At 40.9% G+C, this 27,909-nt stretch overlaps 1 protein-coding gene across 1 annotated transcript in view; it reads right to left on the bottom strand.

The window, feature by feature from the left end:
- Positions 1-27,909, bottom strand: part of LOC136866497 (dipeptidase 1-like) — an 852,481-nt gene that overhangs the window by 55,930 nt on the left and 768,642 nt on the right. The window contains exons 7-8 of the mRNA XM_067143524.2: positions 27,446-27,530; positions 15,593-15,668 (exon numbers count right to left, since the gene is read on the bottom strand). Coding sequence (XP_066999625.2) covers positions 15,593-15,668; positions 27,446-27,530 — 161 coding nt within the window. The remainder of the gene's footprint in view (positions 1-15,592; positions 15,669-27,445; positions 27,531-27,909) is intronic.

Genomic DNA, 27,909 nt, shown 5'->3' with positions numbered 1-27,909 from the left:
CCGTTCCACGGAAACCCCGGTAAAAACAACAACAACAACAACAATAATAATAATAATAATAATAATAATAATAATAATAATAATAATAATAATAATAATAATAATAATAATCGTATGGCCTCGGCTATCGTTTGCAGTCATTTTAATTTGACGCCATCTGGCTGCCTGCTTGCCAATTTCGACGTTCCGTTTTACTCTAAGCCTACTAGATGGCAGAGTAAACGAATCTCTCTTGGACGTCTACGGCTGATTTTTAATGAATTTTGTCGGGTGAACACCAAATATGTCACCAGAGATCTTTTACATGCCTTTATCAAACGACGTGGAGTGCCGAATGTTTTTTTTGCACTCCTCAAAAATTTTGCTCCCTCTGCCGGGCTTCGAACCCGCGACTTGGGATCCCAAGGCAGACACTCTACTCGAAAGTAGTACTATTAGATTTGTATTTATCCTTTGAATTGTATTCTCTTTCAATGAACTTCTGTAGATTAAAGAACGTAGGCTTTCGTGACCCATTATCATTTAAGTTACCGGTATAAAGTAAATATTATTATTTCTGGATTAAAGCCGAGCCGAGCTTTCAGCCGAGTTTCATTGTTTTTCATCAGGGCAAAACTCACGAAGGACTGCAGAATTTCTTTAGATTCATTTGAACTGGTTGAATTTGAGTGAAGTGTCTTTGATTGAGGTATTCCTTGACATGTTCTTAGTTTCTTTCGTATTATTATCAAATATGTGAAATAAGATGTACGCTAATGGCTATAATTCTTATAAACTTGATAAGAAAATAATATTAATATGAAATGGAGTCAAACAATTCATTCGATTTCCTATATTTCTTAACAAGGCAAAATGTTACAAAGAAATAAATGGCATTTAGTTGTTTCCTGCAACAGAAATAACCTCTTATTACGTACTTACTTAAGTAGAAGGTTGTTAAGAAAGGTTACATATCTCTTCACATGGTTATGAGCGTATTTAGGAGTTGTAGTTAGGATGTGAAGGAGAGAGCGTATAAGTCTCCGGTAACGGCAGAACTACTCGTATTGGATTTGAAAATAATGGACCATAATTGGAGAGTGGCCAAGATGACCGAATTATAATAGAAGAGAGACGAAGTTTTAATTATCCAGTTTTCAGGGGAACACTGTAAGTACCTAGGTGTTATTGTAAGGAATGATCTTCATTGGAGTAATCATATTCAAGAGTTTATAGATCCCTACGCATGGTTACGAGCGTATTTAGAGGTTGTAAGTTAGGATGTAAAGGAGAGGGCATTTAAGTCTATGGTAAGACCGCAGTTAGTGTAGTTCCAGTGTTTGGGATCCACACCAGGAATACTTGATACGAGAACTGAAAAAAAAAAAAAAAAAATCAAAGAAGCACGATTTGTTCTGGGTGATTTCCGACAAAGGAGTAGTGTTACTAAAATGTTACACACTTTGGGCTGGGAACACTCGGGAGTAAGGAGACGAGATGCTCGATTATGTGGTATGTTTCGAGCTGTCAGTGGAGAGATGGCGTGGAATGACATTAGTAGAAGAATAAGCTTGATTTGAGCTTTTAAAAGTAGGAAATATCATGATATGAAAATAACATTGGAATTCAAGAGGGCAAATATTCATATAGTCCGCCTCTGTGGTGTAGTGGTTAGTGTGATTAGCTGCCACCCCAGAGTGCCGGGTTCGATTTCCGGCTCTGCCACGAAATTTGAAGAGTGGTACGAGAGCTGGAACGGGGTCCACTCAGCCTCGGGAGGTCAGCTGAGTAGAGGTGGGTTCGATTCCCACCTCAATCATCCTGGAAGTGGTTTTCCGTGGTTTCCCACTTCTGCTTCAGGGAAATGCCGGGATGGTACTTAAGGCCACGGCCGCTTCCTTCCCTCTTCCTTGTCTATCTCTTACATTCTTCACATCCCCCCATAAGGCCCCTGTTCAGCATAGCAGGTGAAGCCGCCTGGGTGAAGTACCTACCGGTCATCCTCCCCAGTTGTATCCCCCGACCCAGAATCTGAAACTTCAGGACACTGCCCTTGAGGCGGTAGAGGTGGGGTCCCTCATTGAGTCCGAGGGAAAAACCAACCCTGGAGGGTAAACAGATAAAGCAGAAGAAGAAGAAGAAGAAGAAGAAGAAGAAACATTCATTTATAGGACGAGGAGTAAGAGATTGGAATAATTTTTTAAGAGGAATGTTCGATAAATTCCCAAGTTCTTCGAAGATATTTAAGAAAATGCTAGGTAAGCAATTAATAGGGAATCTGCCACATGGGCGACAGTTCTAAATGCAGATCATTGATTGATTGATTGATTGATTGATTGATTGATTGATTGATTGATTGATTGTAGTATTTTCTTCTAAAGCCATGGAGTTTTGCAACACCCATAAGTACATTTCAACTGGCGGTAGTTCTTCTACTTTAACCTCTTTTTTTCCCGCATCAGTGGGGTCGCGGGTGTGAACCTGGGCCACACATATGTGGATTTGGTCCTATTTTACGGCCGAATGCCCTCCTTAATACCAACTGTATATGGAGGGTTTTAATCACTATTGGGTGTATCTGTGATGATTGGTAGTGTAGTGCGTTGTCTGAATATGAGGAGGAAAGTGTTTGGAAAAACACAAACGCCCAGTCCCCGGGCCAGAAGAATTAATCACACGATACTAAAATCCCCGATCCAGCCGGATATCGCAGCCGCGACCCTTTGAACCAAAGGCCTCAGCGCTGACCATTCAGCCAAAGAGTACTCGTGGATGTTAATTGTTGTCTGAAAATAGTTTTGTGTTCATTAGTATGATTTTCAATGATTTCCTTTTCAGCTCTTTAACGAAGTGTTTGATTCTTATTTCTTTCCCCATCTTACATTATTCTTTAACGTGTTGCGCTAAAGCCTTGTTACTGAATTATGCATCAGCAGCCGTTAATCCCGTACAAGTAAAAAAGTCCAGTAAACGTTTCCTGTTCATCTTAGCTCATATACCTTAACCAATCTGTACAATTAAGCAGCATGTTTTATGAATGGAGCAAGGTTTCAACAAATTCACTATTTATCAAATACCTACTACAAATGAGCATTTCATCGACTCCTGGTCACTAGCCCGACAAACATAAATCCTTAAACTGACAACACATGGTACTTATAAATAAAAATTCTGAAATATCGACGTAACATCACTCATAGAATGTTGGCCTTTCCTTGAACAAATTTAGGGACTTTCTTATAAGAAAAAATATTTTACGAGCAATGTAAGAAGTGTCATTAACTTCTGTATCATCTTAGGATTTTACCTAATGAGTGAAAGTAGAAGTTACTCTCCTTCTAGAATGGAACTCTATAATTAGATGGATACGAGTCAAGGGTGAACTTGTTCATGGGACTTTCAAAGCATAGAAGAAATAAAGAATTATACTTCGTACGAAGGGAGCCTCCATGGCTCAGACGGCAGCGCGTCGGCCTCTCACCGCTGGATACCGTGGTTCAAATCCCGGTAACTCCATGTGAGATTTGTGCTGGACAAAGCGGAGGCGCGACAGGTTTTTCTCCGGCTACTCCGGTTTTCCCTGTCATCTTTCATTCCAGCAACACTCTCCATTATCATTTCATTGCATCTATCAGTCATTAATAATCACCTTGAGAGTGGCGACCCCATTGTCATACTAGCCTATATATGTTTCATTCATTACATTCCTGACCCGGTCTAAGGCTGGAAAACGGGTTGCAGGTTTTTTTCACTTCGTATGAAAGAACCCATATATCAATTAGCTGAGGTAGAAAGTAGCGCAAGCTGCTAAAGAGGGAAAGGTAATCCATATTCAATGACTGCTAAAGCTTTCATTCCATACCCCGTTGGGGTACGATGGGTCTCCTTGAGGGTTACGTCCTCTCTCAGGCCAGGATATGTGTTGCGGTGATTTGAGCTACGGAGAAGGGCGAGGGGGGAGTGACCGTGACCTGTACAGTATTCGCTTACGTGAGGAGATTGGAAAATCACGGAAAACCATTCTCAAGAAAGCCGATGGTGGGATCAACCCCCTTTTGTTTCAGACTGTAACTGATCGGTGCTATCTTGACAGAAAAAGTGTTAACATTATCAAGAGACTGTCATGAAACGATTAGAGACTGTTCTGAAGATGGCTTTCCATGGCTTTCCAGTCTCACATCAAGCAAATGCTGCTACTCTACGTTAATGCCACGGCCTCTTCCTTCCTATTCTTAGCCATTTCCCATCCCATCATCACCGAAGACGTATTTGAGTTAGTGCGACGTTAAACTACTAGGAAAGAAAGAAAGACAGACGGGAAGAAATATTTATGGCGACGATGGGATAGGAAAGAACTAGGAATTGGAAATAAGCGACGACGGTCTTAATTGAAGTACAGTCCTAGCATTTGCCTTGTGTGAAAATTGGTGAAAATGGGAAACCACAGAAAACCATCTTCAGGGCTGCAACAGTGGAGTTCGAACCCACTATATCCCGAATAGCTAACGTGACCAAAATCACGCAGCCATTTGTTCGGTAGAAAGAATGAAAGAAATAAATAAATAAATAAATAAATAAATAAATAAATAAATAAATAAAGAAAGAAAGAAAGAAAGAAAGAAAGAAAGAAAGAAAAAATCGCCATAATCACTACACAGCTGACCAGAAATTAAATTGTAAATGCTTCTGTAATGTGTGAATTGATAGTAAGTAATTACGCAGTAAGAAATAGTAGGTAATTGAGAATAAATAAATAAATAAATAAATAAATAAATAAATAAATAAATAAATAAATAAATAAATAAATAAATAAATAAATAAATAAATAAATCTAAGTATGTATGTTCGTTTTAACAAGTTCTGTAAAGATCCATTTGAGAACTAAGTAATATCATCAGGTAGAATCAGATTTGGGAAGTAGTTGAGTAGAAGCAATCGAATTATTTGTAACGACTAGGAACAGTTTTTTAAGTAATTTTCGCTTGTCATCGTTATTTTTTTGCAAAGTGTAATTTTTACTCGTAATTTCCTTCTTTGAATAAAATTATTATCGTTACTTTCTTATTAATCGATATAGGCTGCATCGCATGGAAGCAGAAATGGGAAAAAAAATAAGTGATGATGAAGAAAAACTTTTTTCTGTTCTACCACATCAGAATCAGTAGCCTCGCCAGTGCTGTATAAAGTACTTTCTTACCCTTTCAGTAATTCCAAAATTTCATCGAACTGCTTCTACAATATCAATTACTGCTGGGGATGTTCTTACAATTAAAAACGTATTCCTTCAAGCGTCCCTGTAGAGTGTTTTTCAGCAAATGCAAAGATGTATTTTCTCCGAAGAGGTCGAGGCTTAACGATAAAAAAATTTAATAACCGATTATTTTGTAAAGTTTAGTTAATCAATTTTGTATGTAGAGCAGGCGCTCGCTGATCGGACATATCTTAGACCATTAAGTTGTCCGATTACTGGAAGTGTTCGACTATTGGAAGTAATCCAAAATATCAGAGTATGGCATTTAAAAACACACAATTTGATTAGGCTATAGAGTTTAATATAATGTAGGGTGCATTTATAGAAAAACTATACTTTAAAAATTAATTAAAATAATAATATGTATTGTTTATATGTACTGTTCTCACATGTTTTAATGTTACTGTAAATGAAAAACTTATCTATTGTAGATTGTTTCTTCCCTTTATACAGTTTTACAAGTACATCACTCTTCAACTTTCGTAATGCAGTTAAAGTGCTGGTTGCTGCGGAGTTTTCTTCTCCCCATCTGATACAGGTTTCGATGGCAGAGAGCGCATCTTCAGTTTTTACAGTTGTCTTCGGTAACACCTCGAATGAGTCTTCAGCTTCTTCTCGGTCTGATGAATCTAGCTTTGCTATAATTTCATCATCAGTATTCCTTTGGTTGTGGCACCATACACAACCATTAACTCAGCTCAAGGGAGATAGGGTCACCTTCCCTATTCCTCCACTTGAGTAATTCCTGTCTGGCGCGACCACGTCGTGGCGGTCGGCACCCTACGCTTCAGTAGGGCGGAGTGATAGGATGGCGTGCAGTATAACACGGAACCCATGCCCAGGAATACGGGTGAAGACCTCAATGGCAGTGAAGGCGGAAGTGAAAATCACTGGTACGGTGGATCTGGCGGAAGAGGCAATATCTGATCCCTGAGAACTGACCCAGGGCCTGCTGCCTTGCAGGTTGATAGGGGACTATCAAAGGCTAAGGGAGACAACCCTGACAGAAAAATCTTCGGAAGTGATAGGCCCAGCAAGTCAACTTCTGAATAATTTGGAATTGCTTTCAAAACCAAACGAGGCCTCGGATGGAAATATTGTAATCACCAGAATAATGACTCTAGTTCCCTCCTTGGTAATGCTATTAATGACGGTTCAATACCCGGTGCTCCATCACAACCAAGGAGGAGAACACATAAAACTCGATATGAGACTGTAATCAAAATTGCCACGCTGAACATTCTGACACTAACTGGCAAAAAAGACAATGATTAGACTTAATGAAAACAAGGAACATAAACACACTGGGAATCAGTGAAACCAAGTGGAATCAAACAAAAAATGGAGTTGGTGTTGTTATGGATCATCAAATGAAAGATCATGTAGTAGAAGTAAAATCTGATCGGATTCTTCACATAATGCAAAATTGGATTCTTCCCAGAGCATCAACATCATTCAGTGTTATGCAAATCAGACTGGTTATGAAGATGAAGAAAAATAATATTTTGAAGAAGACATAGAGGAATGAATAAGAGGAGATGGAACGATTATCATAGGGGATATGAATGCTCAAGTAGGCACTATGAGAGATGGATATGAAAGTATTGTAGGAGCACATGGATGGGGTCCACGAAACTCAGAAGGAACTAGACTCCTTGATCTCTGTCTGAGGAACAACCTTGTAATAGGGAACTCAGGGTATCAAAAATTAAAAAAAAGCCATAAGGTCACAAGATATGGATGGGATGGTAAAAGTGAATCTCTTATAGACTATTTTTTGATCGAGAAAGAACTACAAAATAGAGTGTTAGACGTAAACGTGATTCCTAGTGTCTCCCTGAAAAGTGATCATTGACTCCTCATTGGATACTTCAAGTTTAACAAGTTAAAAGAAGTAAGAACCACACAGGTAAAGAAACTCAAGACATCGAAGTTGAAGGACAATGATAGAATAATAGAGTTCCAAGAAAACATCCAAACAGTACTACCAAAGACAGATGAAAAAACAACTGAGGAGGAATGGAAGGATCTGAAAGAAAATCTAGTAATGAAAACTGAGAAGGTATGTGGACGAACCAGTGGCATTAGAAGATGGAAGTAAACTCCATGGTGGAATGACAGAACAAGAACTGTTGTCCTGAACAAGAACAACATGTTTAGAAAATATTTCAAGGACCGAACTGACCATAATAAGGAACTATACAGGGTTGCTTAGAAACAAGCAAAACAAGTTGTTACAGAAGAACGAGAGAAGTGGTTGAACAAGTGGAGTGATGAATTGAAAGAGGATGTTAATGGTAATAAGAAAATGTTTTATGGGATTCTGAAAAATAGAAAAAGAGATAAAGAACACTCCAAATACCTAAGCGATGATAATGGAAATCTGATCACTGAAGATGATAAGATCAAAGAGACTTGGAGGACTTACTTTGATGAATTTCTAAATGTGAATTGCATGCAGCCTACACAAAAACAGCACTATCACATACAAGTCTGTCTCTGACAACGGGTTAGACTTAACATGGAGTGATGTAGAATATACCTGGAAATATATCAAAACCGGAAAATCAGCTGGTTCTGATGATATTAATGGAGAAATGATCAAGGATATGGGTATTTATAGAAAACATTGGATCTACAGACTCTTTCGTAAGATCTGGAAAGCCGGGCTGAGTGGCTCAGACGGTTAAGGCGCTGGCCTTCTAACCCCATCTTGGCATGTTCGATCCTGGTTCAGTCTGGTGGTATTTGAAGGTGCTCAAATACGACAACCTCGTGTCGGTAGATTTATTGGCACATAAAAGAACTCATGCGGGACTAAATTCCGGCACCGCGGCGTCTCTGAAGACCGTAAAAGTAGTTAGTGGGACGTAAAGCAAATAACATTATTTATTAAGATCTGGAAAGAAGGGGACATACCAGTTGATTGGAAAACAGGCATCATAATTCCAATTTTCAAGAAAGGAGATAGAAAGAAATGTTTCAACTATAGAGGCATCACTTTAACATCTCAAGTTAGTAAACTTTATGAAAGAATTATAGAGCGTAAACTCAGACCCCTTATTGAAGAGAATCTCTTAGAAGAACAGTATGGATCAGAAAGGGGAGATCAACAAATTTAATCTTTACCGTCCGTCAGTTAATGGAAAAATACTACGAACACAAGCGAGATTTGTGGTTAGCCTTTCTAGATATCAAAAAAGCATTTGATGCTGTGAACAGAGAGAAGGTGTGGGAAACACTGAAGAAAATTGGAATACAGGATGACATGATATACAGGATCAAGAATTTGAATGAATATACCTGCAGTAAAGTAAAAACACCAGCAGGAATGACTGAAACATTTGATATAAAATCTGGGTTGACAGGGTGGATTGAAATGGAGGGGAAACAGCTACAGATGAACCATCAATTCAAATATCTTGGAAGTGTTATCTCTGATACTGGTTCTATAGACAAGGAAATTTCCCATAGAATTTAGACAGGTAGCAACTTCTACAAAATAGTTAAAGACATAATATGAAACAACAAAATGTCACCAAAACGTAAGAGAGTCATATATGAAACCTATTACGTACCAATCCTGACCTATGGTTGCGAAACATGGACTATGAGAAATAAAGATGTTAGTAGAATCCAGGCAGCAGAAATGAGATTTGTCCATAGCATGATCGGTAAAACACGGAGGGACAGAGTCCGTAATGAGGAAATCCGCAAGCAGGCTCAAGTTGTAAGACTGCAGGTCAGAATAACAGCGCAGCGACTGAGACGGTGTGGACATATGCGACGCATGGGAGATAACAGATTGCCAAAACAAATGTATGATCTAAAACTTGAAGACAAAAGACCAAGAAGGCGACCGAGACTCAGGTACAAGTACATGGTGAAGACTGACATTGAACAGCGAGGTTATACTTTAGAAAGCATCGAAGAAGGAGAGAAGTTCAGAGACCGGAATTGTTGGAGAAGCCTCGTTCGCCGACCGATCGCTTAAGATGGAACGACGTGGGATATGTATGTATATATGTATAGTATTCATCTTGAAAGTCGATATTTTCGTCACACCAATCTTGAATGTCGACTCGTTGAAGCCCAGTGTCTTGGACCTGCTTTACTGCTGACCCTGTCAGGTCTGCTAATGGCATTAAATCTTCTGGACCAAAAGAATCTTGCCGTTCTTCAACAGAGTCCAGTGCAGGCCATAACTTCTTCCATGACGATCTTATTACTGATTGAGGTACAGTATCCCAGGCTGCTGCAACCATGAATACTGCGTCTTTCAAGTAGATTGATTTCAAAGTCACAGTGATGTCATCATTACGGCTAACAGCCTCAAGCAAAATCTTTTTTTTGGTACCTCTTTTTCACCATTTCAATTATGTTTTGGTCCATTGGTTGTAACAGGGGAGTGCAGTTTGAAGGCATGAAAAGAGCCTTAATGCGTCCGTTTTTTGACATTAACACGTCATTTGGTCCATGTCCTGGTGCATTATCAAGGAGGAGTAACGCCTATTCAGGTAAATTTCTTTTTTTGAGAAACGAGCGTACTTTGGGTACAAAATCAGTATAGAACCATTCATGGAAGATTTATTTTGTCACCCATGCCTTATTTTGACCTTTATAAGTGACAGGCAAATTTACATTTTTAAATGACCGCGGACTCTTAGCCTTACCAAGAACCAAAAGTTTCAATTTGTGTGTTCCAGAGGCATTTGAGCAGGGTAAAATGGTTATTCGATCTTTTGGAACTTTGAAACCAGGTGCTCAAGCTTCATTTTGATGAACATAACGTTTTCATTGCAGTACTTTCCAAAACAATCCACTTTCACCTACATTGTACACCTGGTCACCTGTAAGACCTAGTTCATCTACATGCTCTACAAACGGTTCTACAGCTGCATCGTCACTAGACAATTTTTCTCCGGTCACAGTCAACAGACGAATACCATACCGCACTTTAAATTTTGCAAACCAACCATCACTTGCTTTAAAATCATCTTTTCCATACATTTTGTCATTAAAAATTAAATGTTTTTCTTTTAACAATTCAGCATTAATGGGGGTGTGGCGAGTACGTTCTTTTATAAACCAAGAGTAAAGTGCTTCTTCCATCTTAGAAAATTCACCTGCTTTCACAATTTTCCGTAAAGAAGAACCACCTTCGGCATCTTTTACAAACTCCTAAATGTTCTCTCTGCTACTCTTGATCGAGTAGATGGTAGTGCGCGGAATATTATGTGTTCGGGCTATGTTAACAACCTTCTCTCCCTTGTCCAACATTCTTAAAATCTCCATTTTAACACTCAGTGTTAGTCTCATGTTTCCGTTTGACCGTTGACATTTCACAAAAATCTACTTCAGCTGTACAGTATATTGTACTTTTATTTACGTAAACTCCCGTTAAACACACCGATTTAAACTGTAACACTTACAACCACTTAACAGTTAAGTACACACACGTTAAGGTTATGATGCTACACTTCGCTAAGACTGACTGACACTACCTAATAATAACATATCTGTAGTGGCGCCAAGCAACAGGAGTAGTTGGGGTGGAGTGCAATGAACTTGCTTTTCGTACGATTACCGAGCGGTCACCCATCAAAACCGTCCGACAATAGACCTGACCATGTTGTTGTTTGAGTCATCAGTCCATAGACTGGTTTGATGCAGCCTTCCATGCCACCCTATCTTGTGCTAACCTTTTCATTTTTAGGTAACCAATGCATCCTACATCTGCTCTAATCTGCTTGTCAAATTCATACCTTGGTCTACCCCTACCGTTCTTACCACCTACACTTCCTTCAAAAACCAACTGAACAAGTCCTGGGTGTCTTAAGATGTGTCCTATCATTCTATCTCTTCTTCTCGTCAAATTTAGCCAAATCGATCTCCTCTCACCAATTCGACTTCATTTTTCATGACTCTCCACTCTTCCTCTATAGCGTTTCCTTCAGCCTTTTCATTTAGCCCTTGTGCAACATGTTCCTTGAAATAATCCCTCACACTCTTTTCTTTCAACTTGTCTAGATCCCATTTTTTTTGCATTCTTTCCTTTTTTCAATTTCTTCAACTTCAGATGGCATTTCATGACCAACAAGTTGTGGTCAGAGTCCACGTCTGCTTCTGGGAAAGTTTTGCAATCCAACACCTGGTTTCTGAATCTCTGCCTAATCATAATGAAGTCTATTTGATACCTTCCAGTGTCTCCAGGTCTCGTCCACGTATACAGCCGTCGTTTGTGGTGTTTGAACCAAGTATTGGCAAGGACTAAATTATGATCAGTGCAGAATTCAACAAGCCGACTTCCTCTTTCGTTCCTTTGTCCCAATCCAAATTCTCCTACTATACTACCTTCTCTTCCTTGGCCTAACACTGCATTCCAGTCTCCCATCACTATTAGATTCTCATCACCTTTTACATATTGTATTAAATCTTCTATCTCCTCATATATTCTTTCAATGCCTTCATCATCCGCTGAACTAGTAGGCATATAGACCTGCACTATTGTGGTGGGCATTGGTTTGGTGTCTATCTTGACGACAATTCTTTCACTATGCTGGTCATAGTAGCTTACCCGCTGCCCTATTTTCTTATTCATTATTAAAACAACACCTGCATTTCCCCTGTTTGATTTCGTGTTGATAATTCGGTAGTCGCCTGACCAAAAATCCTGTTCTTCCTGCCAACGTACTTCACTTATACCAACTACATCTAACTTTAGTCTATCCATCTCCCTTTTCAGATTCTCTAACCTACCACAACGATTCAAACTTCTAACATTCCACGCTCCGGCTCGCAGAATGTCAGTACCCATCTTCCTGATGATCGCCCCCTTTCGTGTAGTCCCCACCCGGAGATCCGAATGGGGGACTAGTTTACCTCCGGAATATTTTACCCGGGAGGAAGCCATCATCAGTACATCATCCATACAGAGAGAGCTGCATGTCCTCGGGAGGTAGTTACGGCTGTAGTTTCCCGTTGCTTTCAGCCGTGTAGCAGTATCAACACAGCTAAGCCATGTTGAGTATTATTACAAGGCCGTATCAGTCAATCATCTAGACTGCCGCCCTTGCAACTACCGAAAGGCTGCTACCCCCCTTTCGATGAACCATTCGTTAGTCTGATCTCTCAACAGATACCCATCCGATATGGTTCCACCTGCGGCTCGGCTATCTGCATCATTGGGACACGCAAGCCTCCCCACCGCGGCAAGGTCACATGGTTCGCAGAGGAGGGACCTGACCATTCCAACACGAAAAGCGTTCAAAACGTCCGATTAATGGAAATGTCGGACTCTTGAACGTCCGATAAGCGAGTGCCTACTTTATGTACACAGTATATGTATGCGTGTACTCTTAGCGAGTTTTTACGATCCGACCCGATGTCCTTGCTGACGTCAACCTCATCAGAGGAGTTAGTGAGACGAAACGAATGACGCGATATACTATAGTAGGAAGGGAAAGGGTGAAACCCGCTGTCGGCACATGCCCTACTCCCGTCAAATAGCACCAAGGGGTCTTTCAAGGCTTTACGTCTCCATCCGACGGACTAATCACCAACAACAGCGCCATATGCCCTCACTCCAAATGAGCACTGTGGAGCGGTTTGGAATTGAATCCAGACTTATGGCACGCAATCTAGTGATTCGAAATTGTATACACCACCTCTTCCACACTCCTGGCCAACATTCTGTTGTTTTTTTCGACCAACGGGACTCGAACCGGCTAACCACGGTATTAGCTTGTATAGACTTCATGCCTTAACGACCAAGGCCACTTGGAGGGCTTTATTTTGTACAGTAAATGGCAACTTGTTTGACATAATAATAATAATAATAATAATAATAATAATAATAATAATAATAATAATAATAATAATAATAATAATAATAATAATTGTACCGGGTGGTACACCTCTACGCCGCACATTTAAGTTTTCCGCCTTAAAGTACTCCTCTACAGGAGAAACAGTGAACTTAAAACTGGACCTACTTAAACCTTTCCTCTGAAGATGTGACTGGGTGAATTTCGACGTGTTTTTGGTTTACTATTTATTAAGAAGTTTGGACATTCTCTCATAGATGTCACTGCCTAAAAACTATGACCATGCACCCTGGTGCGAAGTGAAGGAACTTTCTTGAAGAAATTTTGTACTCATACGTTTTTTAAAACTAAATTTCGTTCTTTCATTTGTGGGTTGGCAATATTAATATTTTCTTTCCGCCGGTTTTGAACTTAGCCAATCCAGAACTTCTGTAATTAATTTTTGACCAATCGTATCTTTCTTCTTCGATTTTGAGTGTATTTTCAACACTGACCAATAAAGTAAGAGGGTGTGGCTTGATTATTCATGAAAGGTCTCGAACATTCCCCGAGGGTGTATATACTGCTGATTTTCTTGTCTCTCGGCCACTTGATTAACACCTAACCTAGTGTATGGAAGTGTAGCAGGAGGCGGGAAGCGCCTCTTTCATCTGGGAGCAGGTCTTCAATAAGGTAATGGCCATTTAACATCTTTATTTCTTGCTAGCTCAGCAGTTTAACCCGCAGGAAAGATCCGAAACTTTTGCCATGTAACCTACCTTTCTGTAATGTAAATTTCTGCTGTCTTATGTAAATATCTTTAATTGTAAATCGGGGATACAGAGTGCTTTACTCTCTCGAGCTCCCCTTCAGTTTAGTTTGAGATGACTACGTTTTGGTAACTGATTTTCTTCTTTTCCTTAATGTTTTAAATTTCTTTCTTATACGGGTCACCTCCATAGTTTGGGAATAGCCCCTGTTTCATCGGCCTAGTGTCTTTTAGGTTTTAAGAAGTTACATATAGGAGTGCAAATTCACGCCTCCTTTCCTTTTGTATATCGGGCCATTTACTTAACCTGTTCTTTCTCTGCTAAGGCCCAGTAGGTTGGGCACAAGATACTCCCGTTTCATTTTGTAAGTTGTGCCTTGATGGCAATTAAGTGTAAAGTCTGATATTTGCCGAGCTCGATAGCTGCAGTCGCTTAAGTGTGGCCAGTATCCAGTAATCGGGAGATAGTGGGTTCGAGCCCCACTGTCGGCAGCCCTGAAGATGGTTTTCCGTGGATTCCCATTTTCACACCAGGCAAATGCTGGGGCTGTACCTGAATTAAGGCCACGGCCGCTTCCTTCCACTTCCTAGGTCTCTCCTATCCCATCGTCACCATAAGATCCATCTGTGTCAGTGCGACGTAAAGCAAATAGCAAAAAAAGTCTGGTATTGCCTTTAATAGGCTTGAAAATTTGAGAGCGGGTCAGCTCTTTTATGCGTTATAAAAGTGCCTCTAAGAGGTTGGACATTTGTTAATTACGGAGCTGGTGTTCCTGGTACTAGGGGATTTCTGCCCCTTTGTAAATTTATGCTTCTCTGTAAATTTTGTTCTGGAAGCTCAAAGGTTGTAAAACTAAGGGCCGGTAGCCCATGTGTGTTAAAGATTTGATATTTTGGATTATTCTAGTCTTGTTTTTAAATTGCTCTTGTCAACTCACTAAAGTGAGAAATTGTTAACTTGTTGCTTAGAGAAAATATAACCTTCCATTTCAGTTTAAATTCTTTCTTGACAAAGTAGTTAGACCCATTCATCCCGGCACCTTCTTTCACCTCTGCTAATCCACCAAACCACGGTAATAATAATAATAATAATAATAATAATAATAATAATAATAATAATAATAATAATGGCGTGTGGCCTCTGATGAGGTCTGGTGTAGGTCTTTAGAGTTGACACAGTTTAGGCGACCTGCGCGTTTATGAAGATAAATTCGAATGCTGTCAGTCCCGAGCCATCGGAATTAACCAATTAAGGTTAAAAACCCCTTACACGGCCGCGAATCGAACCCGGGACCCCCTGGACCAAAGACCAGTCCCTCCATTTAGCCATGGAGCTGGACATTGGGCATTCTAAAACTCACTGACTAAAATGTGAATTATGGGAAAAAGAATTTTCAAAGTTCCGAGATAACATGTTATGTCTCAGTTAGAGATTATAACCACTTATGCCTCTATTCTAAAAAATACAAAATGAAGACTTTGACTGGCGTTCTGTAAAGTAATGGTAATTGTAATACAACTCTAATATTACTGATGAATTGTTGAAAAAGTGATTGTAATTGGGTAAGATATTGCTGAAATAACTATATTTCAGCACAATTACTATTTTCTTGCACTTCTTTCATCAATGTGTACATGCAGCGTACTTATTTATATAGGAAACTCTTCAGTTGATTTTATACGTTAGAGCGGAGTGTTCTTATAATTGTTGAAGATGTAATTTATCTCCAGCTGTAAACTAATAATTCTGATGAATAAGATATTAGCCAGTGCAAGGCTACAACTTACACGTTAATTCCATCGTAGCCGGCGCCAAGTCCCACATGGTCCACCCCTGCCACCTCGCGGACATGGTTGATGTGAGCTGGAACACACACAAATTAACACGAGTTATTTACGATTTCTGCAGCAAGTATGTCCTTATTTACTCACAGTATGTTGTTATTAAACATGTGAGGTCCTACCAGTAGCGAAGCCAAGATTGACCGATGGCAGGGGGTGAGGTGGGGTGGGGTGGGGTCGTGGTATAGTTACAAAATTATGATATAACATAATGAAGGTGCTTGTGCGTGTGTGATGCGCGCATGCGCGATTGTAATTATAAGGACAGTGTTCCAAGTTATAACCCCCATTACCCCCGCCCCCTAACAGTAAAACATTTCACAGTATAGGTCATAAATAACCAAGTGATTGCTATTTGAAGAGACACTTATCTGCCTCTGATAACGTGCTATGAAAGCAGTAACCCAAGTTCGCACCCTTTCTTTCAAGAAACACCTTGAGAATGCAAGAGCTGAAATAGAAATCGCAACAACGTATTAGGCAAGCTTTTCGGTAGCCTACATCGTGGGGTGCCTGCAGAAACCCCAAGGAGATCTGCTATGAGTCTGAATACTGTGCCCCAGTACGGCTAAACAGTCCTCACGTGTAGCTAATAGATACTCAGCTCAACAATACCATGTGGAAGATCAGCAGAGTCATCAGACCCACTCCCAGTTACTCACTTCCTGTCCTCAGCCACTTTGCAACACCTCACCTGCGGAGAAAATTCGCTAACGTTAGAGAATACGAGAAGATCATGGCTAATCTGGACCTTTGTATTCACGACGACATCCTAGACCTTCACAGGGGCAGGCTGAAGTGAAGGAACTAACTGAGAACCACTTTAATCCATTCAAGAATGGAATGGGCAGTGGACTACCGATACCGGCCATCTGCTTTGGCTTCTGTTCTGCAAAAAACAGCCCTGCTCCAGGATTTCATTTCTAAATAGGATCCGCACAACACCGGAAACAGTGCAAAGACCTTGTTCAGAAACGAGATTTTCACTTTTGGAGCGGCACATGGCTCAGAGGTTTATTCAGCCTGTACCAATAATGAGTGCCACATTCATTTCTACGCACCATGACACAGAAGAGCAGGAAGGACAAGTTCAGGAATGAAAAAATCCGAGAGGAGGTGGGAAAAGGAGGCTCTCTACTACAGAGGATCTTGAAAGCATGACTGAAGTGGTCTGGCAATGTAAGAAGGATGAGTGCAAGCAGGACTGCAAGAAGAGAGTATAAAAGAGAAGTAAAAGGAAAAGGACCATTGGGCAGACCCAGAGGAATATGGACCGATCTGGCGAAGAACGATATCGAGGAGAAAGTACAAGATTGGGAGAAGATTACGAAAGAACAGTGGTTCATGGGCAGACAAAGATAGAGGGGGCTCATACACTATACACGGGCAACTGGAGATGGTCAACGACGATGATGATGAAAAGCGGTTGAGCATAGAGCGAACCACGCTATCCCACATAGTGCCCAGGCCACGGTAAGTGGAAGCCTTTACATTTCCCTCCTCAAAGGGCCGTCATGGCCTTGTGGAGATGGCTTTTTTCGCACAATACAACTACGTTTGTATCTGGTGGTTGGCAGTGTGGTTTGTTGTGTGTATTGGAAAAAATACAAACCTCCCAGTTCCAGAGCTGAAGAATTAACCAGATGCGGCTAAAATCCTAATCTAGCGTATGCCGTTACTCTGACCACTCAGACAAGAACCCTTTGATAATGACTGCGGAGCGGATTTTTATCTGCTAAAAAGTGAAAAATATTTACTTTTTATGTGTAAAAATATTTGATAAAAATTTAAAATATCCTGCTTTAATTATCACCCAACCACTGGCGTTCAAGAGGTAAATAAATACAAATTTTTGTATTAAAATATGGTGCTACCTAACGTGCTCCTTAAGGCAAATGGATGTCTATATATGGAAAAATACAGTACGGTATATTAATTTTTGATGTTCCTGACTAGATATTACGGTATTTACAAAACTGGTAATGGTTTGTTAAACTATAGCAAAAATAAACCCTATCATCTTTGAAAAATTTGTACCAGTTCGTACTCACCAATCACACGCTGGAATATTGGTTGCTAGAAGTAGTCTCAGAATTGCAGTGAACAACTGGATCTTCTGGTTCCTGTGTTTAATGTTTCTGATTCTCTTTTCAGTTTTGCCTTGGAGGGATCTTAGTATCTTCCGAAACTTCTTCTGATTATTTCTGAATTCTGATTTCATTTCCTCACCAAATTCCTGCCAGTTCCTTTCTTTTGCATCTTGTACTTGCCGCTTAGCTTCAACATAATTCCTCCAGTACTTTACCCTTCTTGTTCTCATGTACTCTTTCCAAGCTACCCTTTTCCTCCTTAACACCTTCCTTGACTTCCTCAGTCCACCACTTTGTTCGTTTCCTTCGTGTGTTTACTGTAGTTTTCCCACAGACCTCTTCTGCTACTTTGATAATATTCGTCTTAAACTCCCTCCATCTCTCTTCTAAGTTCCAACCTCTCTCAGGTTCTTCTTTCTGTTTGCTGAAGTTCCCCCCCCCCCACTTCTGAACATAATTCTGCCTTACCTCTTCCTCTCTAAATGCAGAAATTCTTATTTTCTCAAATCGAAGATGAGAGGGTGTGGGTGTAGCCTTGAACCTTGTTTTTATAACCAGAAGCTGATGTTCTGCACTCATTTCTGCACTGCGGAAGACCCTTATATCTAGTGGTGCATAAGTCATGTTCTTAGTGTAACAAAAGTAGTCAATGAAACTCTTTGCTCCTCGGCCTACTGCCTCAAAAGTTATTTTATGGATACTTTTATGGGGGAAAAAGGTGTTGACAATCCTTAGCTCATTATCAATACAGAATTCCAACATTCTTTCACCATTGGTATTGATGGTACGTTCTGCTCCATGTTGACCCATACATCCATGTTCTCGCCGTAACCTATTTCCAATCCTAGCATTCCAGTCCCCCATCACAATAACATGTCTACTTCTTTCCTTGGCTTTGTAGCTTTTTGTATTTGAACATAAAATTGCTCCTTATCTACTTCTTGCATATCTTCAGTGGGGGCATAGATTTGCACTAGCGTAATACTTTCTTCTAGTTCCACATCAACTGTGATACGCCTGGAGTTAATAGGTTCCCATACTGTCACTTTGTTTTCCACTGCTTCGGACATAATGATGGCCACTCCTTCTTTTGCCCTTTCATTCCTGCTGACTCCTGAGTATCTCATTACATGTCCCTTATCCAAATTTATTTCGTCATTACCTCTTCTCTTAGTTTCACTGACTCCAAGTATGGCAAGCTTGTACTTTTCCATTTCTTCGACTATTTCTACCTCCTTCCCTGACAGCGAAGTCACATTCCAAATACCAATTGTCATATACCTTTTCGTGCCAGGTTGTCCCCTTGTTATCCATCCGGCTACTCTCATGTTTTTCTGAATAGTTAATTTCGCTCCACGTGGGTTATTAGCCCTACGGAAGCTAGAATAATGAGGGGGATGCTCTCTTAGCTGTCATGCCAGCCCGTTTTCTGTCAGGGTATCTTCCCTTAGCCTTTGGGGTCCTCTCCCTATCTGCAAGGCAGCAGTTTGTGGTTTGCAGTTCCTCTGCCTACTCCGCCGTTGAGGTGTTTACAAGGTTCCTTCTTCCGCCTTCGTAGCCATTGACTGCCAACATCTGAATTTATGTGCCATTTCCTGCTCAAAGGCCTCATCTGGCCTCCAGAAGGGGAACTCCTCCGCCCGTAGCTGTTGGTGCCCCTTCTAGTTGTCAGGTTTGGTAATGACCGCCTGATCCACGGCCAGACAGCCGTTTACTGTCACATACGGTAGCAGGATATTCCTGACCTGACCGGTAGAAACAATACATTGTCATATTTTACACCTTTTGGCCAAAATAACTACATGGTTTCATTAAACAACCTAGCTACAATGACATGGGTTGCAATTGGCATTTCTTTACACGCTAGCAAATAAGAATGTTTACAATCAGTTTTGTCATTCTTCAACACACCAACTACGTTTCCTACTTTTCGGCCACTTGAATCAGTGGTTTCGTCAATGCTCACCCACAGTTTCTTGCTATCACATACTGCCCAAATTCTTTGTAAAGTTTCTTCGTAACATTTTGGGAGATAGTTAATCCTTAATGTGGATTCGTTTGGAGGCTCAAAATTAATGTATTTTGTTAGGACATTTCTCAGTCCCGGATTATTTATTTTGACAAGAGGAATGTCGGTGCAAACAAATGCTCTGAATAAGTCTAGATAATACTGGGATATTTGGATGGGCCTACATTTGAAGCAGCTGGTTCATTTATTAGTAATGGTCACGAACGTGCATACGAAGCAGCCGCAATGTGCTTATTTCCAGACAAATGCTGGGTTACTTGAGAACGTTGACCTGCACTTACTGTTTTATCCCATGGTTGATAAAACAATACTTTTCCATTGGTAGTGAAAATGTTTTTAAATTCCTCTACGTATTGTTGAAGATGTGATCTTTTAGTCGACTTCACTTTTAGCGTTGTTCTGCAGGTTACGCACGCATTTACGGTGAATCACTGTTTCAATAAAAAGGAATAGCAGCAGGCACTGAAAGAAATATTTCTTCTCTCTTAGAAATTCAGAATAAATCACGTGACAACGAGAACGATATATTGACCCGAACAACTAACCTTACTCTTAGGAGTGACACAATCCCACAGTGCGCAGTTTAATTTACGGTATTCCCCGTCACCTTATTTCTCTGTGATTGCCTTTTGCTGACATTCTATAAACGGAACCAGAGCTGGCTGACTGATAAGAGCAAGTTAGAATGCTAGTTATATAAATTTAGGTATATTTAGTCAGTGACCAGAAAGTCTTCGAAATCCGGGAGTCCATAAATAGCCACAACATTCCGAAATATGACGTAAGAAAGACGTTAAAAACAAGACCGTAATCGTAAAATTAGAATGTGAGCATCATTTTATAACACAGTAGCATTTTAAATTTTATTGAGTAACAAATAATGCCGATTTATGTGCTTATTAAGGATTTTCTTAAAATATGCACTTACATAAAAAAGTGAAAATATGTGTTTTCATGTGAAATAAGATTAAGTTTTAACGCTTCGGGATACACAATAGGAATAATAAACGTTGTAAATTGTGTTGAAACGTGCGAAAAAATATTTAATTACTAGGGTTACGATTTTTAGGTGCAAATTTCAGATGAAGAAAGGAAGGGAAAATGTGCTCAAATAGGGTAAAAAAAGGGACAAAAAGGTGCTAATTCAACGATTTCTATTTCCTCTATTCTAGTTTATTGAATTACATGAACTACAAAATCATAATTTGAAGCTTTACCTCGTAGATTCTGTAAGAATTAGTTTTCGGGGCGGACAAACTATTACAAGACACTGCTAAAATGTAAGCAACCGGGAAAATCGGATCCCTCTGGGAAAATGTTTTACCTCTTCTCAGACATAGTAAATGCAAATTTTACATACAAACATCAAGATATTAATCACCAATGCAGCGGTAAAGTAAACTCGTGTCTTCCTCCTGAGGTGCTGCAGGTCTTTTAAGGCACACCCCTTGGTGGAGGAATGCAGCGGTGCAGCGGTGAAGATGTTATTTATTCAATCGCCTGAACTACGGAGGGACATAATTTTCAACACACGTGATTGGAATGACACTACGCGTAATTCAGAGTGTCTCAACTTGCGACTTTGTTCGCACCAAACCAAACCAAACCAAACCAAACCAAACCAAACCAAACCAAACCAAACCAAACCAAACCAAACCAAACCAAACCAAACCAAACCAAACCAAACCAAACCAAACCAAACCAAACCAAACCAAACCAAACCAAACCAAACCAAACCAAACCAAACCAAACCAAACCAAACCAAACCAAACCAAACCAAACCAAACCAAACCAAACCAAACCAAACCAAACCAAACCAAACCAAACCAAACCAAACCAAACCAAACCAAACCAAACCAAACCAAACCAAACCAAACCAAACCAAACCAAACCAAACCAAACCAAACCAAACCAAACCAAACCAAACCAAACCAAACCAAACCAAACCAAACCAAACCAAACCAAACCAAACCAAACCAAACCAAACCAAACCAAACCAAACCAAACCAAACCAAACCAAACCAAACCAAACCAAACCAAACCAAACCAAACCAAACCAAACCAAACCAAACCAAACCAAACCAAACCAAACCAAACCAAACCAAACCAAACCAAACCAAACCAAACCAAACCAAACCAAACCAAACCAAACCAAACCAAACCAAACCAAACCAAACCAAACCAAACCAAACCAAACCAAACCAAACCAAACCAAACCAAACCAAACCAAACCAAACCAAACCAAACCAAACCAAACCAAACCAAACCAAACCAAACCAAACCAAACCAAACCAAACCAAACCAAACCAAACCAAACCAAACCAAACCAAACCAAACCAAACCAAACCAAACCAAACCAAACCAAACCAAACCAAACCAAACCAAACCAAACCAAACCAAACCAAACCAAACCAAACCAAACCAAACCAAACCAAACCAAACCAAACCAAACCAAACCAAACCAAACCAAACCAAACCAAACCAAACCAAACCAAACCAAACCAAACCAAACCAAACCAAACCAAACCAAACCAAACCAAACCAAACCAAACCAAACCAAACCAAACCAAACCAAACCAAACCAAACCAAACCAAACCAAACCAAACCAAACCAAACCAAACCAAACCAAACCAAACCAAACCAAACCAAACCAAACCAAACCAAACCAAACCAAACCAAACCAAACCAAACCAAACCAAACCAAACCAAACCAAACCAAACCAGTTAATATGATACCAAGAATAATGCCACTTTTATTATTTTAGGTTTTAAGAGAAATTGCAGTGCCGGAATTTCGCCCTGGAAGGGAGTTCTTTAGCGTGCCAGTAAGTCTTCCGACACAGTTCTCTTTCGATTAAGCACTTTCAAAAGCCAACCGAGTACATCTAGATTGATACTGAAACCTAGGGCGTAACATAACATTAATAGAGAATATTAGGGCCGCATACATCTCGTAACCAATAAGAGCTGGCTAACCCGACTGTGGTACACCCTCTATCAATTACTGTATACGTAGCTCACCAGTTTGTTTCGAAAGGACTGCTTTCTCCGGGCACAAGCTAAGTGGTTTGTCCTGGGAGAGCACTGGGCGGAGAGAAGGTATAGAAAGGCAGCTACCCCGGGCAGTATAATTGATGTTCTTGTGCTTGGCCGCTGTGGTTGAACAACCATTAATTTACTCCTGTATTTTGTAAGGCTTATCACTTTTAGGACGATGTACGAGCCATTTTATTGTTTGTGTACGAACATTACAGTCTACCAAGATAAATATCACTTGCTGAGTACATTCAGAATATAGCTGGAACGGCGGTCCTCTCTCTCGGTGGTGCCACGGGGACGTCCGGAGTTCGGTCTTCTTGATAGCGTATCTTCTCGTGACCACTGCTGGCAGCACGAATGTACAATGGAGACATTCCTGCCAAGTCGTTCTGCAATAGCGCGGAAGGAAAATACACCTTCACGTAGCTGCATTATACGGCTTCGTTTAACCGCAGTGAGCTGTTGATACTGGTCTCTTCGTCGTCGTAAAGGCATTCTTGATCCACTCACAGTCGCTCCATTCAGTCTCACAAGTAACTAAAGCTAATACCAATATAAATGGTCCGTTATTGGACATTATAAATTTTCCAGCTAACTCATTCCTGGTTGCCAGCGTTTCGCCCTCGTGTGCTAGGCTGGGCTCATCAGTTGGTACCTAGCACACCTACCAAGACGCTAGCTAGTGCATACCGTGGAGGCCACTGAGTAAGCTAATTGTAGCCACCGGCAGTGCCGATGCACTATGAGACACTTTGTCCCATTATCAAAAATTGATGCCTGCTTGGCCATCAGATGATATAGATGTTGATTCCCATAGGGAATCTGAAATATTTGTTCCGAATGAGTAAATTTATAATACCAATATAAATGGTCCGTTATTGGACATTATAAATTTTCCAGCTAACTCATTCCTGGTTGCCAGCGTTTCGCCCTCGTGTGCTAGGCTGGGCTCATCAGTTGGTACCTAGCACACCTACCAAGCAAGCAGGCCAAGCAGGCATCAATTTTTGATAATGGGACAAAGTGTCTCATAGTGCATCGGCACTGCCGGTGGCTACAATTAGCTTACTCAGTGGCCTCCACGGTATGCACTAGCTAGCGTCTTGGTAGGTGTGCTAGGTACCAACTGATGAGCCCAGCCTAGCACACGAGGGCGAAACGCTGGCAACCAGGAATGAGTTAGCTGGAAAATTTATAATGTCCAATAACGGACCATTTATATTGGTATTATAAATTTACTCATTCGGAACAAATATTTCAGATTCCCTATGGGAATCAACATCTATATCATCTGATGGCCAAGCAGGCATCGATTTTTGATAATGGGACAAAGTGTCTCATAGTGCATTGGCACTGCCGGTGGCTACAATTAGCTTACTCAGTGGCCTCCACGGTATGCACTAGCTAGCGTCTTGGTAGGTGTGCTAGGTACCAACTGATGAGCCCAGCCTAGCACACGAGGGCGAAACGCTGGCAACCAGGAATGAGTTAGCTGGAAAATTTATAATGTCCAATAACGGACCATTTATATTGGTATTATAAATTTACTCATTCGGAACAAATATTTCAGATTCCCTATGGGAATCAACATCTATATCATCTGATGGCCAAGCAGGCATCGATTTTTGATAATGGGACAAAGTGTCTCATAGTGCATTGGCACTGCCGGTGGCTACAATTAGCTTACGCAGTGGCCTCCACGGTATGCACTAGCTAGCGTCTTGGTAAGTGTGCTAGGTACCAACTGATGAGCCCAGCCTAGCACACGAGGGCGAAACGCTGGCAACCAGGAATGAGTTAGCTGGAAAATGTATAATGTCCAATAACGGACCATTTATATTGGTATTATAAATTTACTCATTCGGAACAAATATTTCAGATTTCCTATGGGAATCAACATCTATATCATATAACTAAAGCTAGCCATATACATACGGGAAATCCTCAAGGAAAAAATCTCCGGGATTTCCTTGGGGATTTCCTCAACCAAACCCTCGCCCACACACGGAGAGGATATCCTCAAGGAAATCCTCAAGGAAAAGGCCTTGGGGATTTTCTTAAGGTTCAACTCCAGGTTGACTGGTGGTGGTTGGTTGTTCACGTGGTGTTGCAAATAATTTTCATCATGGTAATTTTTTGAACTCACTTGCCACAAGAAAGGTTCATTCTGGTATATTTGTATAAATTCTGTTAAAAGTTCTCGAGACATGACGATATAGGACACTCCCGACAATCACTTCACTTCACAAATCCTCAAGGCCTACTGCCGTCAACACATACACGCAGCAAGAGACTGGGAAAATCCGGCCTGCTTGGCCTCAAGGCGGAAAAGAATTGAATTTTGTTCGGGATTTTTGGATCTCTCGCACCCAGCGCGGCCTCAAGGACGCCGCCACACACGTTGAGGAATTCCTCACGGATTGGACTGTTCAGGGCCTACCTTGAGGAAATCTTGCTCGTGTATGGCCGCCTTTACGCTCTCGCACAGTACAGCCCGTATTTAAAGCAAGCCTGATGTGCAACGCCATGGGGCCGCTACTAGCATCGCGCTAATGCAATTTGCGGGACATTTGAATCAACGTCATCTTTCAGATGTATAAACACGACTACCAACGTTCGTTAATCTAGCACAATCTCTTCTTGGTGTTTGGATATTTCTTTTCCCCGCCAGTGTATATGAAAGCAAATTCATCTCCGTACAGCCCATGAAGACCCTGGGAGGGGTGGAAGTTACTGTATTCCACTACGCGTAACCTCGGCACTTGGTGGGGTAGAATGGTCAGCTCATTTTTGGTGTAGCTTTAGTGAACCTCATGGCCATGTAAATCTTCGGAAGTGGAAATCTCGTTTCTTAAATTTTTCGATTTCCTAATAGGGAATCGTACATGTCCTTCCGGATGAACCGAGCATGCCTTTCCAGCAAGAAATGTTTGCAGGATGTAAAAAATAAGGTAGGCCATACTTTCAGAACACATTCATTACATGTAGAAGAAGAAATTACGTTATATGCACACGGTGGCAAATGTGCGGGTGCACGAACGACAACACACAGGGCAGAAAATGAGATTATGGGAGCATTCCAGGAAATATTTAATAAGTTCCATCGCGAAAAGCAACACTTATCGATTGGGACAGATGTCCTTTTGGCTCGGGCAGTGTTAAAGACAGACCGCGGAGTGAAAGGAAGGTGATACGAGAAGAAACATGTGCTGGAGTCTGTGCTTCGATTGAACGATTTCCTATGAAGTCGACGCGTAAACGTGCTTCGGAACCCGGTATACCGAGAACAACAATGCGAGATTACTTTAGAAAGGAGCTTAAGTTCAGAACTTTTCGACCGACGTTCGTAAACGAGTTATCGGATAGAGACCGGAATGAGCGTGTTTTAGCATACCGCGCTTTGTTAACTAAATTCCCAAATGCACTGAGCTGTGCCAAGGTTAAGTTTTCAGATGAATGTGCTCGTTATCGCAGCTCACGTACTAAAAACGTTGTCGTGTGGGACAAATGGAATCCTCATTACAGAGTGGAGTTGGAAAGGAACCCGCCTCACGTAATGATTTGGGCAGCGGTGACTACACAGCATCTGCTTGGACCGTACTGTTTAAACGCACTGTGAATAGTGCAAATTATTAACACATGTTACAAACGTGGTTAATACCCCAGCTTGGGGAAAGAGGCCTTACAGAACGCATATGGTTGCATCAACACAGAGCACAGGCTCACTACGCTCTTGCATTGTACGAGTTCCTAAACGAACATTTCCCAGAACGGTGGATCGGTCATGTTTCACTAGCAACATGAAATGGCCACCATGAAATCCTGACCTCACCACACATGACAACTCGTTATGGGGAGTCATTAAGGCGCATGTATCTCCATGTCGTTATGCTACAAATGAAGAACTGTGCAACTCTGTTGAGGATGCATTTTGCACTACAACACCGGGCATGCTCAGAAATATGTCAAGAAGAACATGGAGGCAGAACTGTGTTTACAGCATAAGCAGAACATTCAGATATATTGGACACTTAATACGAAAGTCGCTTAAGCTGCAGTCGCTAAAGTGCGGCCAGTATCCAGTATTCGGGAGATCGAGAGTTCGAACCACACTGTCGGCAGCCCTGAAGATCGTTTTCCGTGGTTTCCCATTTTCACACCAGGCAAATGCTGGGGCCGTCCCTTAATGAAGGCCACGGCCGATTCCTTCCGATTCCTAGCCCTTTCCTGTGCCATCGTCGCCATAAGACCTATCTGTTTCGGTGCGACGTAAAGCAACTTGCAAAAAAAAACAAACAAAAAAACAAAACAAAAAAAAAACAAAAACAAAAAAAACCCAACATTTGATATTAAACACTTACAGAGGTACGGGGATTTCTCGCCCATCCTGTATACTCATTCAATTAGTTTATACAGAGGACTTTAGAAAATAGCATGTACGTAGCATATATATAAACAGTGTGCAGAACCAATGAATTCAATGGCGAGGTATTTGTCAAATATTGTGTTTTATAGTGTTTATTGATTGGATCGAACTTTTTAGGATGATTTTGTGCTGATTGTTTGTTACAGGGATGAGGTTGGTTATATATTTATTCACTAAACTAGTCTCTCTGTGAACACAGCGTAAAATAACTCACCTACTACATCATGCAGCGTCGCCGATTCGCTGCAGCTAATGAAGTGTGGATAGAAGGCAACCATGATGAGCCCACCGTTCACTGACTGTAAAGAAAAAAGAACACACTTTACTTCAGTTGTTCATCTTCTGTGCAGAATACACGAGAAGATGAGAGTTCAGTTTTGTGTCAAAGGAACTCTTTAATGTGATGCAAGCCAACGACATGGAATTGTGCTACTATAGCGTCCAGTCGTTCCCAGACTTTCCTGCTGCCCTCACCCCTCCTGCCAAACCTTTTATAAACTCTGAAAATTCTCTGTCCCCCACAGTCGCGTACACAAGTGGAGGAGTTGATAGGTTTCACCTCTGCCCGTCCCTTGAACGTTCGAAACATTCATATTCACCCGCGGCTTCGCCTGAGTAAAATTAGTTCAATTTTCATACGAATTTTTACCAGTAGAAGATGAGGAGGAGGTACAACAC

This window comes from Anabrus simplex, chromosome 3 (genome assembly GCF_040414725.1).
Source record: "Anabrus simplex isolate iqAnaSimp1 chromosome 3, ASM4041472v1, whole genome shotgun sequence".
In the NCBI taxonomy this organism is placed as follows: Eukaryota; Metazoa; Arthropoda; class Insecta; order Orthoptera; family Tettigoniidae; genus Anabrus; species Anabrus simplex.
The sequence above is the reverse complement of the archived record's forward strand: the minus strand, read 5'-3'. Positions and strand labels throughout refer to the sequence as shown.